This window comes from Lepisma saccharinum, chromosome 2, assembly GCF_977018435.1.
Source record: "Lepisma saccharinum chromosome 2, izLepSacc3.1, whole genome shotgun sequence".
Classification (NCBI taxonomy): domain Eukaryota; kingdom Metazoa; phylum Arthropoda; class Insecta; order Zygentoma; family Lepismatidae; genus Lepisma; species Lepisma saccharinum.
This window is the reverse complement of record NC_139230.1, coordinates 20,127,228-20,143,192: the sequence shown is the minus strand read 5'-3', so window position 1 is coordinate 20,143,192 and position 15,965 is coordinate 20,127,228. Positions and strand designations below refer to the sequence as shown.

Here is a 15,965-nt window from a genome sequence, read left to right as displayed (position 1 = left end):
ACAGTACGTTCATGGAAGAAAAAGGGCCCATAAATCTTTTCATGGGAAATGGCACAAAAGGCATTCATTCACTCCAAATCCTTGCGTTGTGTCTATTCACTTTCCCTGAAAGGTGAAAAGTTTCTTCATCACTGTAAATTAACCTCTCAGAGAACCCATCCGTTTCCATTAATGCGAGGAAATCAGCACAGAAGGACACGCGCAAAGCATAATCAGTGTCTTTTAAGGCTTGAACTAGTTGCAAGCGGTAGGGTTTCATTTGTAAACGTTTCCGCAGACAGTTTTCTGTGGAAGTTCTCTTGCTGCCCGGTAGGTGGACCTCTGTGGACTCCGCACGAAACATGTGCACACTCGTTCCACTATCTCTTTCCCAGTCGACGGGGCCAGTCGATTTTCATTTACAGATGCAGCCCGAGTATCTGAAATGTTCATACCACTTACGAATGGCCTTCCCCGTAGATGTTTCTCTCCGATATTTGGTACGGAAATGCCGTTGCACACTAATCACAGACTTGTTCACATGATAATCAAGCACACAGAAAGATCTCTGTTCTCCAGTCAACGCCATTTTCCTGCTTGCTGCTGACTCCTAGCGGTAGAAAGTGGAAGCACTGCATGGAAACTAAACTTTGAAAGTTAACCTTTTGAAGCGCATGTCTCACAATAACATATGTTTATTAGATTTCACAGAATAAATTTCTGTAATTGGGTCCATCATTTTGACTTACCCTGTACTAGTTCATGTTAGCCACACACTGTATTAACTTTTTCAATATAGTTTGGATTTTCACATTTTTCCTTGTGTTTATTTGTTTCTCAACACCCCGTTACATGTGACTGATGGGGGACTGAATAATGTTAATTGTAATCATTGGAATACAACAAATGGTATCTCTTTCTGGGGCCGATCACCCAAAATGCAGAAAATTTGTATTTGGCAAAAACTGATATTAAAAATTATGAAAAATGTATCCCTCTCAAGCTCAACGAAACAAATTTTCAATGAATTTCAAATATTACCTCTTCCATGTTTGTACATATTAGAAACATTGTACTTTATTCATACAAATTCTGAAATCTTCTCAAAAAATGTGGGCATACACAAATACAGCACTCGTATGCATAACTCCCTCCACCTTTCTACTGTCCACACATCCAAAACACATAATGGTCTAGGATTTCATGGTGTAAAACTTTATAACAAACTGCCAGAGGAATTCAAGAATCATAATCCAACTAAATTTAAACTGACAGTAAAGAGCTTGCTAATGAAGTATTTGTTTTTCAGCACAGGGGAGTACTTAGATCATATTTTTCGTTAATAGACATAACCTTTGATTTTTCTCCTATTTTTATGTTATGTTATTTTATACTCTTTTATACTTTTTAATATGCTTAAGTATGTGTTAATTCCTTTGTACTCAAAATTATTCATGTAATTGACCTATCCCATATCATAGTGCTATTTGTACTCATATGATCAAGTGGATGGAAATAAATCTAATCTAATCTAAAAATTATGGAATTACAGTAGCAACCAATGTGATAGGTGATTTGTTTGCACTATCGCTGGGTGTTACCTAATTCTCTCCGTAGAGTATGGTCATGGGATTCTGCTCTCTATCTACAGGCTGCGATTCAAGGGGTTAGTCGCACGTCTCAATTTATAAACACCTGTCTCAATGTGATCTCAAGATATGTAATGTAAACAACATGTCACTACACACTTTCACATCGTATAGAGGTAATTAAGATAAGCAATCTTTTTTTAATAACATTTTTTGTTTGTTGCCTCATTTTGACTCTTCAAATCCTCAAAAATGGAATTTTATCATGTACAGGGTGTTTCCAGGCTGATGATACAAACTTTCAGAGATGATGGAGAAGGGCACATGTATCAATTTGAGATAAGGAACCCTGGTCCGGAAACGACTTAGTAGAAAGCTATAAGCGAAAATCGGTGTACGAAGATGTAATATTTTTATTACCTGCACAAGTTTCACAAGCTGCTACATTCACAACAGTTGTTCAAATTGGTGTCCTCCAGCTTTGCTGCAGGCATGACATCGTTGCACAAAGTTCTGACGTACATGTTGGAACAACCCTGGGGTCGTTCGAACAGTGTCACAGGCAGCGAGAATTCTTTCCAGGAGATCCTCTTCAGGCTACTCCAAAGGGAATGCCAGAACTTTGTGCGACGATATCATGCCTGAAGCAAAGCTGGGGGACGCCACTTTGAACAACTGTTATGAATGTAGCAGCTTGTGAAACTTGTGCAGGTAATAAAAGTATTACATTTTCATACACCGATTTTCGCTTATAACTTTTGACTAAGTCTTTTCCGGACCAGGGTTCCTTATCTCAAATTGATACATGTGCTGCTCTCCATCATCCCTGAAAGTTTGTATCAACAGCCTGGAAACACCCTGTATAGTGCAAGAAAGGAAGGAAGGCCAGAAGGGTTAGATAACAAATGAGAAGGCAAAGGAAACACTTGCCAGACACTGGAAAAATTTAAAACTTTCATGAGGTATCTTCAGTTGTGAAGAAAAGAAAGATGGCAGAAACAGAAATGAGAGTTCAACCTGCATGGTTGCCAGGTCTAGTTCAAAGTTATAGATGGTGCAGGAAAACTGTGGTTCTCACCAGACTTGTCAAAAAGTGTTTGTGGTAGTGTGTGGTGGTCGGGGGGTGGAGGGGTTGGATATGAATGGGGATAAGGTGGTGGAGATGGGGTTGGTTCAGAACATTACTGGGTAGTCTTGTTTTGACCAGGGGGTGAGGTTTCACTCATTGCTGATATGTAGGCCCTCTCATATCTTTCCTGTACTGAGGTGTTGGTGGATTGGTATAAGGGGTGGATGTTTCAACCTGGAAGTAGTTGTTAAAAGACATGTTGTGGTTGTTGGTGTGGATGGCAACAGTGAAGTTCAGGATTTGGGTGGAGGAGCAGGGATTGTTGATCCTGAGATTGAGAGCTGTGGATGTTTCTCTCAGGTAAAAGCCACAACATATGTTGCACAAGAGGATATAGATAACATTGGAGGTATGGCAGATTCCTTTCAGGTGAGGGTGAATTTTCCAGTAGCAGTGTGAATCTGGAGGGTGTGAGAACTGACAAAAATGGGAAGTTGCATTTCTGAGCAAGGGGGATTGGTTGTAGGGTGAAGGAGATACAGTAGACCAGGTTGTTTTGGAGGTTTTGTGGGGGGGGGGGGGTTGTAATCAGTTCTGGGCTTGCCAGGAAATGTGTTTCTGGTGTGGGGATCACTCTGGAAGATGGAGAAGGAAGGAGCATAGGGTGTGTCTGATCTTGTTCAGGTGAAGGTTGTATTGAGTAACAAGTACAAGGGGGGGGGGCAGATTTCTTGCTGGGAGTGTGTGTGAGAGCTCGTATTATTTGTTTGGTGACCAGTGTGGGTGGATATCCATGCTTGACTAGGTCTTGGTGTGTATGTGGAGGTTGTAGTTCTGTCGGGAGGTGTTTCTTGCAAATTTTTCCACACATTGCACATATTCTATGTAAAATACTCAAAGATCACACATTTCCTTCTCTGAGAGTTTAAATTTAATATTTTTGATCACATTCTGGCAGAAAAATTTCTTTATGAATACGTTAGTCACAGTTGATATACATACTAACAAGTAAATTGCAATTAGTTATATTAGTACTGTTTTTCTCTAATGATTTTCCAAGATATCTTTTTTTATCAAGGGTTGGGCCCAGTCCAAAAACAAATCATTTCTATGCCACTGACTAAGAGCATTTTGATGACAAAGCAACTGATTGTTTTAATGCTAGTATTGATACGTTATGAGCATATATATCTAATTTTATTTGCAGAACCTCCAGATTTCCCTCGCAATTTGCATGTGATTGAGCAGACTAGCAGATCAATTACTTTATCATGGTCAACCCCTAATCAAGGAAGTACTCCAATAACAAATTATGTTTTAAAATTCAAAGAATCTAATGGTGAGTGAACGATTTACATTAATACAAATTTACAAAATTACTTCTAAGTAATAATTAATGAATATCCATTGGGTGTTATGCAAATTCTTTTTCTTATTGAAATACTCTTATTTATTGCAATAATATAAATTACAGAATGCTTATTTTTGTCCCTTTTACTTACCTTTATGTTTAGAGTTACTTGTCATAAGCTTTCGCTTTACAGATGTTAACATTCTAGTTAACCAACAAATAAAAATGTTATGAATTAATTGTAATTTACATTTCAATTCAGAAAAAATTGTGATTGTGCTTGTATGTAGTTGCTGCATATATTCAGTTTTTCATTCACATTCTTGTAACTCTAGCCCTAAATGCAATAAAAAACTTTATGATAGTCATAAGTAGTTTCTGTCTTTGTTTAATTCAATTTAAAAGTTATACATTATTGTAATATCAAATATATATGATGTTAATTATAGTCAAAGCAAATGTAAGTTACATGAAGAATCACATTCACATACATGAGAATACAATAAGGACATTGTGAGTTATAAAGTTTTAATTTCTGTTTGGGTATGATCAAGATTTGTTCATAAATACTATTATTATAACGTTGGTTGTTTATAGCATTAATCATAATGATGAATAATAAACAAAGCTGCAAAATAGATGAATACTGAAATTTAAATATGTATATGAGAGAATACAAATTAACATTTGACACATGCCTCCATTTTTCTAGATGGATGGCATGAACACAATCCTCAAATGATGATTGCAGGAGAGAAGACAACTATACTTGTCAGTGGCCTTAAACCAGCTACTATGTATCATTTTCAATTGTATGCTGAGAATCAACTTGGAAAAAGTTCTCCAAGTGAAATTTTGCAGGTAAGGTAGTTTATTCAATTATGAAAGGTATTATGAGTGGAGGAGGGAGAAAATATTTTCCTCCAGAAATCCAAGAATGCTACATGTGTCATATAGTGTTATATTTTTGCAAGGAAGTGGAATTATTTTTAGGTTATATCTAACTACAATAACTCATAGTTCCATAATTTTGACTAACCAACAGATCATTGAGGCCTGTTTATAGGCTTGTGTTTCATCCAAGAAGAAAAAGTTTTATTTCTTTCAATATTTATTTTTTTCTTTCATGACTTACAGTAGTGCCCTTACTGTTAACAGTTACAATAAATATCGATATGTGTTAGAAATATAGTACCTTAGAAAACACAATAATCATATGTAATATTTCATGTCAGAATATTAATTATTTTAAATGTCCACACCCCCTATACGCCTTCATGGCGTAGTGCTAAGCACAGGGGAGCACTTTACCTTTTTTTTAAATGTTTACCTGAATGTTACTGGTTTGAGCCATACATATGATAATTTAAAAAAATTGTTAAAGATTGTCTACTAAATGTTCAACTGTTTCTTTTGGACAAATTCAACTCTTGATCTTGGCCCCCATTGAGTTCTGGAATGTATGTTAAATATGTTTTTCTATTTCATCTAATTGTATTTCATGCTTTTTTATGTTTTTTGTCACTTGCTTTCATTTTTAGTTACAGGCCTTGTACACATTATATGACCCAGGACCCTCTTATTAATCTGTCTTACATTTTTTCTACATAGGGCATGACAGAAGCTGAGGTGCCTGGAGGTCCACCATTACAAGTAACTGTTGAAGCTATTGGTGCTCAGGAACTCCGTGTAACCTGGCAGCCTCCAGAAAGAGAACTGAGGAATGGGGATATTTTAGGATACCGTTTAGGATACAGAAAGTACAGGTAAGGTGTGCATGTTCATGAAAATTTGTCATTTAACTTGCTGACATTATATGTTGTCCCCTCCCTTTTATTTGTCAAAATAAACGTTTTCATTTGGGATAATTATTTCCAAGTAGCACATTAAGAAATCGGATATAACTATTAAAATGTGTTAACTATTAAAGTGGTTTTTCATTAAAGCAGTTTCCAAATATAAAACTACTTGTAACAGTATAATTGTCAAGTAATGTAATTACAATTTATAGTAGTGTCTTTGCTAGCTTATTAACAAAATAGAACATTCACCTTAACTACAATACTCACCCAACACATAAGTGTAATTATCACGTAACGAAACTGCGAAATAATTGTCACAACAAAAGTAGGCTAATTGTTCACAAAATTATAAGATCAACCCTAAAATAATTGTATTTTTAGATGTCCTACTGACTGGACCACTGTAGCTATCAAATGTCTCTCATAGAATTCATAAATTATCAGTAAAAATATGTTATTCAGATTTCTGTGTTTCAAAGATATGCTTGTTTGTTTATTTCCATACACTGTGACGGAGAAAGTGAATGAATGAGAGAGAGAGAGAGAGAGAGAGAGAGAGAGAGAGTAAGTGTGAACCTTTCCTCATGTACATTAATCTTCATATTGTATCATTTGCAGTTCATCAGATGACTCATTCAACTTCACAACAGTGTCTGTGGTTGGAGATTTGCCTGGAGACTTTCGTCTTGTTGATTTAGAAAAATTTACTAAATATGTAATAGTTGTACAAGCCTACAATACGAAAGGTGTTGGACCACTGTGTGAGCCAACTGTTGCAGAAACAATGGAAGATGGTTAGTAAAGTTTAGTTGTTTCTGCTTGAATGGTGAACCAAAATAAATACTTCTTAATTTCTACAATTATCACATTTTTTTGCAAATGTCTCTTACGCTGTTTATTTGATATTTCCTTAATATTATAATGATCAAATTGTGGAGTATGCCTGACTAGTCAAAGCAATCCTTTGCAGTGGCACAGGAACATTTTTGATTGGGAGAGGTACAAAGTTCAACTTGGCACTGACACTCCATTTTAGAACAGGTTTTAAAAGCATGTTGAAATAGATACAGAAACAGATAAGGACTAGGCTTCATTCCATTATTTTGCACTCATTTGAAACAATTTTATTCCTTATAAAGTTTTCCAAGAGTACAAATCAAATCAAGTGAGTACCACAGCAGTGCCATGCTCAGAATTTTTTAAAAGGGGGGTGGGGGTACATATACATATTTTAGTAGTTAGTCCTCATTTTGCAGTCTTTTCCTGCATTTTGACATTCTTTTTTAGGAATACTGGGCCAAAGGGGGTTATGACCCTCACCAACCACCACCATCCCCTTTGGCATGCCACTGTACCACAGTGTGATATATTGGAATTTTTCTTGGATAGGGAGATAATGTAGGCAAAATAAACTTTTTTTTTTTTTTTGCATTTAGCTATTAAAAATTATGGTTTTGAATGGCAGTATCTTATTTCTAGGGTGTACAAGGGGTACAATTTGGTTCAAGGGATTTAGGAGTACAATGTACTTTCTGTACCCCCCATTCCTGTGCCACTGACGCTTTGCACTTTTAACTAAAATTTTGTGGCTGATCTAGATTTGATACATATTTGATTGATTGATTGATTGATTTGCTATATTTTACTTCACTTTTTTCTGCCACTTTTGGCTAATTTGCAAAGATGGGGATGAGTAATGATATGATGAAATTGATGAATGGACATTCACAAACATCCATGCTCAGGCCGGGATTCGAACTCAGGACCCCTGGCATCGTAGTGCGATATGCTAACCACATTGTCATGGGTGCCTGCTATATATACAGATTTGAAATTGTGTTGTTAATTATTATTAATGTTTACATGTTTCTCTGTACTACTGATTACTTATCTATTTTTATTATAGTATTGCACATTCACTTTGAATGTAATTTATATTTCAGTACCAAGTGCCCCACCTCAGGATGTTCTCTGCACTGCCTTAACATCACAAAGCTTGCAGATCAGTTGGCACCCTCCACCTGCATCCAGAGTTCATGGCATCATTGAAGGATATAAGCTCTATTATGAGCCAGCAGAGGAATGGTATGGTGGGTAATAGTATGGTTCATAGTGAAAAAGCCACTATTAAAAATTACGTAACCAAAGAGGAAAAATAGATTTTCCATGCAACAGTAGAACAAATGCTAGATATATAAACATGTTTCTTTAGACACTTATTTGTAGCCTGTTGTAAATAACAGTATCATTGTGCATTATACAGTGCAAAATTTGTAAAATAATAATAATATATAGAAAATAAAATAAAATAGGTTATAAAACATTTGATATCTGCAGGTTTAATTTTGTAAAAATGTTGGAAATTTCTCCTGAAGTCACTTAATCTTGACACTGAGAAATTAGCAATTTTAAGTGGACTTTTTAGTTGCTGTAACATTGAAGTTAATCGATGGCATCTCAAATTATCATCTAATAGCAAAAATAAGTCTCACACCTACAAATATTTTCCAAAATCCATAGGATTTTCTGTATGAAATTACTTAACTGTCATTATATAATCATAGTATATCCTCACTAATGGAAACATTTCATCAGAAGTGGATAGTTCATCCATAAAAGCATGGCATCCGCCAATGATACACTGTGATCCAGAGCAAAATATACACAGGATGCCATCTAAGCTCTGCCCCTTGATGCTTGCATATTTATGCTTACACTTGGTCTCTACTTAACATTTCCTGATGATGAGAACAATGTATTCACTCGATACATTGGAAATAAACACTGACATAATCTGGCTGGTAACCCAAGAATGCCTGTTTGAATCGAGTCTTCAGAAAAGTCGATATTGTCATAGACAGAGGCAAAGCAAATTATTCACTTGATTCTGGAGTTTTCTTCTTTGCTGTATTAGAAACTTCTTGGTTTCTTCTGCATAAACAAGTGCTTTTTTCTTGGCTCAGCATTGGTCCTGCTTCTTGCCATTCTCTTGTCTCCCTTTTATTCTTCTCTGTGATTCTTTGTAAGTCCTGCGAAATAAAAGCTTTTCTTGTGATAGCTGTATTTTTTAAAAAAAAAGTTGCAAGTATTTCATTGGCTATATCAAATGTATGTCTATACCAGTGCAATATTTGGGTCACAAGAAGAAAGTGACTAAAATATGGGAGACACTACACTGCAATCTAGTGGCATATTCTTCATGTTACTGCATTTACCACTGGTAAACCAACTTTTTTCACATATTTTTATACATTCAGCTTAAATATATGGGTAATTGCTTATTATATATTGTGCAAACCATTTAAAAAAAAACAGAATTTAAGTAAATTATTTAAGGAACTTATACTCTGTCCCGGCTGGAGCAAATGAATGAAAACAAGTCTCTGCGCAAGTAGTGACGCAAGACGGTTCCTCCAATGAACATGCGATAGGGAACTGTATAGCATGAAGGGGGAAATGACTGCAGTTATCAGCCTTCGAGCAGCGTGTACTGATTCGCTCTGCCCACTCGATCCACCCCCCCCCCCCCTGCACCTTCTCTGCAGCTAATGGCAGCCTTGCTGCAGAGATAACTGAGACAGGGTATAGACTGTAATATAATTAAGCCTTTGTTTCCATATTAAAAACACTAAGTTCCTGACCAAGGCAGTTTATTAAGATAAAAACACTTAACATGTAACGTTTCAACCCTGTATCAGGGTCTTCCTCAGACGAAGAACTAAACTAAAATGATGAAATACACACACAGAAAGATTACATACCCACAGCATGGTGACTAGCCACACAAACACAAATCATCTTGACAGTCCTTATCTTGGACGATTTCTCCAAAGGAATTAAATACATATCCCCTCTTGACAGTTGACTAATTGGTCACTGACAGGTGATTGACAGGTCAAGATTAGCAAGAGTCTGGAACTACCTGTTTATCATTCCCCCACACCACCTGCCTTTTTGGGATATGGATGAATACCTCCTCCCCTGGTCCTCTTCTCTTCTCTTTCTTCCTTGTTCTTTCTTTTTCTTTTTTCCTTCTTCCTTCTTCCTTTTTCTCATCCTTTCAACTTTATCTAACACACTCTTCCATTCCTTGTTTATCTTGAGTGCTCCATTCCAATTCATGATGTCTTCTCCTTTCTTCTCTATTTCTTTGGCCTCCTTCCATTTTCTCACTAGTTCTCTCTTCTCTTTTCCTATTCGCCTAGCCGAATCCCATTCTACTTCATGTCAAGTTTCTCTAGTGTGTTTGAATATGGCATTCCTGTCTCTCTTCAATCTCACATCATCCATGTGTTGCTTTAACCTGACTTTCAGCCTCTTCTTCGTTTCCCCTATATATACACTTTTGCATCCTCTGCACTTCACCTCGTAGATAACCCCTTCCTCTTCTTCCTCTCTCTTTTCTTCTATCTTCTTGCTGGCTATCCTTATCCCTTCCTGTAAGTTCTTATGCCCACTTTCCTCAGCACTTTGCATATCTTCTCTGTGGCCTCTCCCATACTTCTTATACCAAACCATCTCTCTTTTTCTTCCTTCTCCTCCAGTCCCCTCTCTTTTATTTCTTTTCTTCTTCTGTTGATGTTGTGTCTGTCTTTCTTTTCATAGTCATTCTCTTGCAGTTGTTTCCACAGGAACAATACAGATTTCTTCTTCCCCTTTCTCTGTGCATATCTTCTTTATTCGGTCTTCCATGTTCCTTATAAAATTATATAATTGTATATATACAGTGTTAATACATGAAAGGAAATTTTCCTTGGTGCAGAGAAATCAAGGTCCAATTTTAGATAAAAAGGGAGATTTATGAAAAATGTAGAATTTGCCAGAAGATATGAAGTTGTCAAACTTCTGTTTTTGTTTTACTTGCATGCTTGTATTGGTGTTTTATTTATATTACATCTAATTAATCTAAATGGGGTATATAATAGAGATATGCAATAAATAAGAATCGTTGCAGTAAATCAAGTGAAATTTTCAGAATATGCCACTGCTGCAAACAGTGCCTTCATGTATGTTCACAACTACTACTGACAAAACTACAGTACAATAAAGTTTACATAGTGTTTTTGCACTGAAGTATCATTATTTTGTTGATGCATTTGGTAAGTCAGTGTGATCTATTGCAAAAGGGGAGCTCAGCCTGTTGCTGACAGGTTTAAGCTCATGCTTGTGTTGATACCCTCATATCATAGCAGTAACACTGTCGTCTCATAACCGGGGGCTCCCAGGTTTGATCCCTGGAGGAAGTACACTGCACAGTGGTTTTAAACTGTACATTCAGTTCCGATTAATCTGTGTAAGCATGAAATGAACTTAAAACAAACTTCATGTGGGATATTAGGAAAATGTGTCATATTACACACAGTCCACTTATTCTCAGTGTTTGCGAATCCTTGGGGATCTAACTTTAATGTCTTGCTCATTATGTATATGGTATTTTTCAATTGTACAATCATTTGTAGAAGTCTGATACCATCTAAAAGCTTCATGCACATTAGTATGTGAATTTGAAAGAGTTTTAATTCTTTCTTTTGCTAATGGGTGCTTCTTTCAAACAAGAACTCCTTTGGTAAGGCATAACTTACACCACATGCCATCATTTCACTAAGTAACTAAAGTCCAGTTTTGGATTACTCTAGCTTTCACCACATCATGTGGCTTCTTCAGGAGTTAAGGCAAAAATATGCAAAGTTTAGAACATGGGAACCCAACCCAACTTATTTTCCTGAAGAAGCCACATGATGTGGTGAAAGCTAGAGTAAAGCATGTAAGTACATTCCAAAACTGGACTTTCTCGTCCAATATGACATCAACATCTGATCAAAATAAAAACTGTGTGACTTGTAAACCACATCAATATTTATTTTCTTTTTATTTTATTTTATATTTTTGGGTATTATTTATTATTATATCTACTGTTCATCTAGTAGCAATTTTAATTTTTCTAAACTGAAATTCAAATATCCTGTAAGATCCCAGAAAAAACAAGCATCCTAAATTTCAAATTCATTGGTTTGTCGGACACACAAGAAATGTTGACCAAGTCTTTTAACTTCGTGTTGTATATTTTTCCACTTATTTGAAAGACCATTTACTTCAACTGTCAAGACAAAGAACATTGTCTTTGACCAAAGCAACAGTTACGTTTCAAATTAAATCCAAATGTTATGAAAATTAGCATTTCTCAAAGTGATAATATGTCTTTACTTATGTTGCTTAATTTTTGTTCTTCCACAAAAAAAAAGAGGGCTTTAACATTTTTGAATTTATTTTTTCTCTCTTTTCAAGTGTGTGAATCAGATCACCATCTGCACTAGTGCACACAGTTTTTGGGTGGTGTCAGAGTTCTTCAAATGATTATACCATTGGACATTTATCTATTTTGCATCAAGAATCTTCACAGGTTTTAGTCAGCAATAACTTTGGTCTACTTGAGGTAATCACACAATGTACAATTATATGTGGAATTCTTGAGTATAGCTTTCTCCTAAGTGAATATATAAACATATATTTGAAAATTTAGATTTTAGGTGATACATTATATTGGTATATAAAATCAGAGGGTTGTCTTCCAAAATATATCTTTTAATTTTCATATTTGCATGCTTTTGAAAATATAAAACACTGTTCATCAAGTTATTTGGTTATTTGTGGGGTGCTACATAAAAATTCCCAAAATGGTCAATGACCTGCATGTATTGAGTTGTTGAGTTGAGTAGGTGTTTTAAGTCCACTTTATGCACAGTAAGGCTGATCGGGACTGGACCTACAGTTTAAAGTGGGATCCAAACCACTTGTTCCTCCACCGGGTATCGAACCCGGAACCCCTTGATTACAATGCAGCTATGCAACCACTGTGCCATCGGGAAGGCTCCCCTGCAAGTATTGAGTATGCTTTATACTGTACACACATTTTCTGAATAAGTGTGCCAGGTGGTAATATGGTAGGTGTAGGGATTGATTTAATAATAATAAAACCATAACACTTTTCCTTGTGATTTTCAGATTTTTTGTTGTTGTTGTGTTGTATTCAAGAATGTGATACTCAATAGTTTCCAATTTTTTTTCTTAGATTCTTCTCCTCAGTATGTACCAACAAGTTCAAGATACCCATGTCACATGGGTGTCGGCAGGGTGGGTCAAATTGGTTGGTCAACCCCCCCCCCCCCCCTGGAAATTTCCATCTACTTTCTTTCAATTTATGACAATTTTTAAACAAAGCACTTTATTTCACCTCATTTTGCGTCATTGTTTAAAAATGGTCTTGAGATATCGAATTTGGTACGAAACTTTCATAATTTGCAACACTGAAACTCTGTTTTTTGTAACTTTCACATGTTTTGAAGCTTCTTATACTACTGCGTTTGCTGCTGCTACTGCTACTAATGTTCGAAGTAACTATTATGTAATCTTGGTGTAACAGGGTACTATATTATCTCTAACTCTCTATCCTTCTTAAACCCGAAGGTTCATGGCTGCAGCAACACAGGCCTTCAATCTTTCCCTATCTTGAGCAAGATCTATATACTCTTTTCCATCCCTACCGATTTCCCTTAGGTCCATCTCAACGTTGTCCCTTCATCTTCGTCTTGGCCTTCCTACAGGTCTCTTACCATCAGGTTTCCCAACAAGAATCCTGTAAACTCCTCTTTCCTCTCCCATTCGTGCCACATGGCCTGCCCACCTAAGTCTTCTTGATTTAATTATTCTAATAATTACTATATTATTCATATAATAAACTTATTGGATGCTAAAATATAAACTAAACTAAAACTACTACTGCTACTACTGCTGCTACTACTACTACTACTACTAAGTAGTAATAATAATAATAGCATAATTTAAAATACCGATAATGCAATAATTTTAAAAATGAACCCTCTTTGACAAACTTCTGCATATGCCACTGGTCTGTATCAGAATATTTTTGAGAGGAGGGGGTGTCCTCGACATCTTCGATTCGACCCTCCTAGGAAAATTTCTGGCAACGCCCATGCATGTCATCAAAACTCTATGTACGTGGAAGCCTGACAAACAGTTGTTCATTGGGTGACTTTGTGGCCAATGATTCAATGTGACTCAAGATTCCATCACTGCTGTTACCTGACTATGCCTACATTGTAAAGATTGCTATGTCTTAACCGAAATGCAGGCATTACTAATAAGATGCAGATGATTTTAAATCATGACATAAGTGTAGTATATTACCAAGCAAACCACTACAGCAGATATGTTTGTAAATAAAACACATGTTAATACTCGTATAACAGGTGGCGCAAAAGTCATCATCCCATTTGAACTGACCTTTATTTTGACATCTTGTTGTTTATATTAGTAGTGTTTTGTCAGTAAAATAGAAGATACTCATGAAATTTATTGCATGTGAAAATGAATAAGTATACCCCACATACAGCCTGCGAAACATTAGCTCTTTTGCATGACACTTTTCTGGACAGAGTAATATCCCATTTTGGTGATTTGCCATGGCCGGTCAGGTCCCCTGATTTCACCGCTCCAGATTTTTTCCTTTAGGGATATTTGAAGTCATTGGTTTATGTGAATAAGCCAGAGATGTTACAGCAAATAAAGGACAATATTCAGCATGAAATTGAAAACATTTCCCCACAGATTCTTTCCAACACCACCAACGCAATAAAAAGAGCCCAAATTTGCATCAATTCGAATGGTGGTCATTTATTGGATGTTATCTTTAAAATTTGAGGACATAAAATTTACAAGTATCAATAAAAGTTTAACACAAAAAACCAACTTTGTTTAATTTAAAACCCAAGCTATAGGCTAAGAAAATCAGGTGATGACTTTTGTGTCACCTTGTATATACTATAACACACACATATCTACATGTGTTGTTAGCAGGGGAGGTGGGTGAGGTCAAAAATCTGGAAAACTCTATTATGTATATGCAAGATATTGGTGTTTTGTACAGAATGTTCCTCCAAAAAACCAGTGACAGTGCCAGCCAAAAATAAGTGGGGGGTTGGCTACAGATTTCGGAGTCAAATTCTCGGGGGCTAACTAATATTGGCTAAAAGGTAATTACATAATACTTTATAATTTTGCCAGTGGCATATTTTACAGTCAGATCCAAAGATAAATCACTGAGATGTTATGTTGCATTTTGTTCCACAGGCAAGAATCTTTTATGTCAAATAAAATGCAATAATTGTATTGTTTTCTTTTCCTAAGCCATTATCGAGAGAAATAGTATCACATAGTTACTATTCATATGAACAGTAAACAAAATACTCCATAAAAAATACACTCATTATCACTTCGCTGTATATATGTATAAATACTACACATAACACTCTTTCTATGTAAAGAATGCGAGTACTTTTTTGTTCAAATAAGAAAAGTAACCACAGCAAGAAACTACGATAAGATTCATCTGTTTTTATGAGCAGCTTCTACCCTGTTTAAATCCAAAGATTTTGCAAGCTCTTTCTCAAAGGACAGAATAGATATACCCTTACCATTTCGATTATGAAGGCAACACTTGATTTGCCATAAGCAGTCGTTGATGGGGGTGGGCACATTTCAAAAACACAAAGCTTATAAAGTTCGTAAAAGGCAATTTTAAATATTTAACCATTGCAAGCAGCTGCTGAATGGTCTTTATTTTGAGTTCCTTTCTGCCTCATAGTGTGCCATAACTCTAAACTGTTCAAATTACAACAGTAGGGAGCGGCAAAACATTGTAGCTTTTCGTACATCAGAAAAGCGGCACTAACTTAATAAAATAGGCATCAAATAAACAAACCACCCTTTAATAGAAAGTATGTTAATGATGCCATTTTCTCTGCCATGATGAAATATCTAACTTTTTCTTGTTCAACGACTGAAATTCAGAACTTAGGGCTAAAAATGAGGAGGATACCGAAATGCTGTCCACTTAGGAGGTGCCACTCACAAGGAACAAGAATATTTTCATTTCAAATCACTTCCACTAGGAGACAAATACATTGACATAAAAGCAATGAGTATAGTTGCATCTCTTGCACTGGGCATTTTTATTAGTGAAAATAACTGCTGAAGGTTTTAATTTTTTTTTTCAGAATATATTATGCATAAATACTGCACAGAATTGGATCAATAGTTTTAGATTTGCTTCAAAGATTGATTCTTCTGCACAGAATCAAGTTTGTCCACTATGGTGG

General features: G+C 35.8%; 1 protein-coding gene across 1 annotated transcript in view; it reads left to right on the top strand.

The window, feature by feature from the left end:
- LOC145981412 (cell adhesion molecule Dscam2-like) overlaps positions 1-15,965 on the top strand; it is an 842,890-nt gene that overhangs the window by 763,769 nt on the left and 63,156 nt on the right. Inside the window, 5 exon segments of the mRNA XM_083114650.1 lie at positions 3,845-3,976; positions 4,701-4,849; positions 5,600-5,754; positions 6,409-6,584; positions 7,734-7,875. Coding sequence (XP_082970776.1) covers positions 3,845-3,976; positions 4,701-4,849; positions 5,600-5,754; positions 6,409-6,584; positions 7,734-7,875 — 754 coding nt within the window.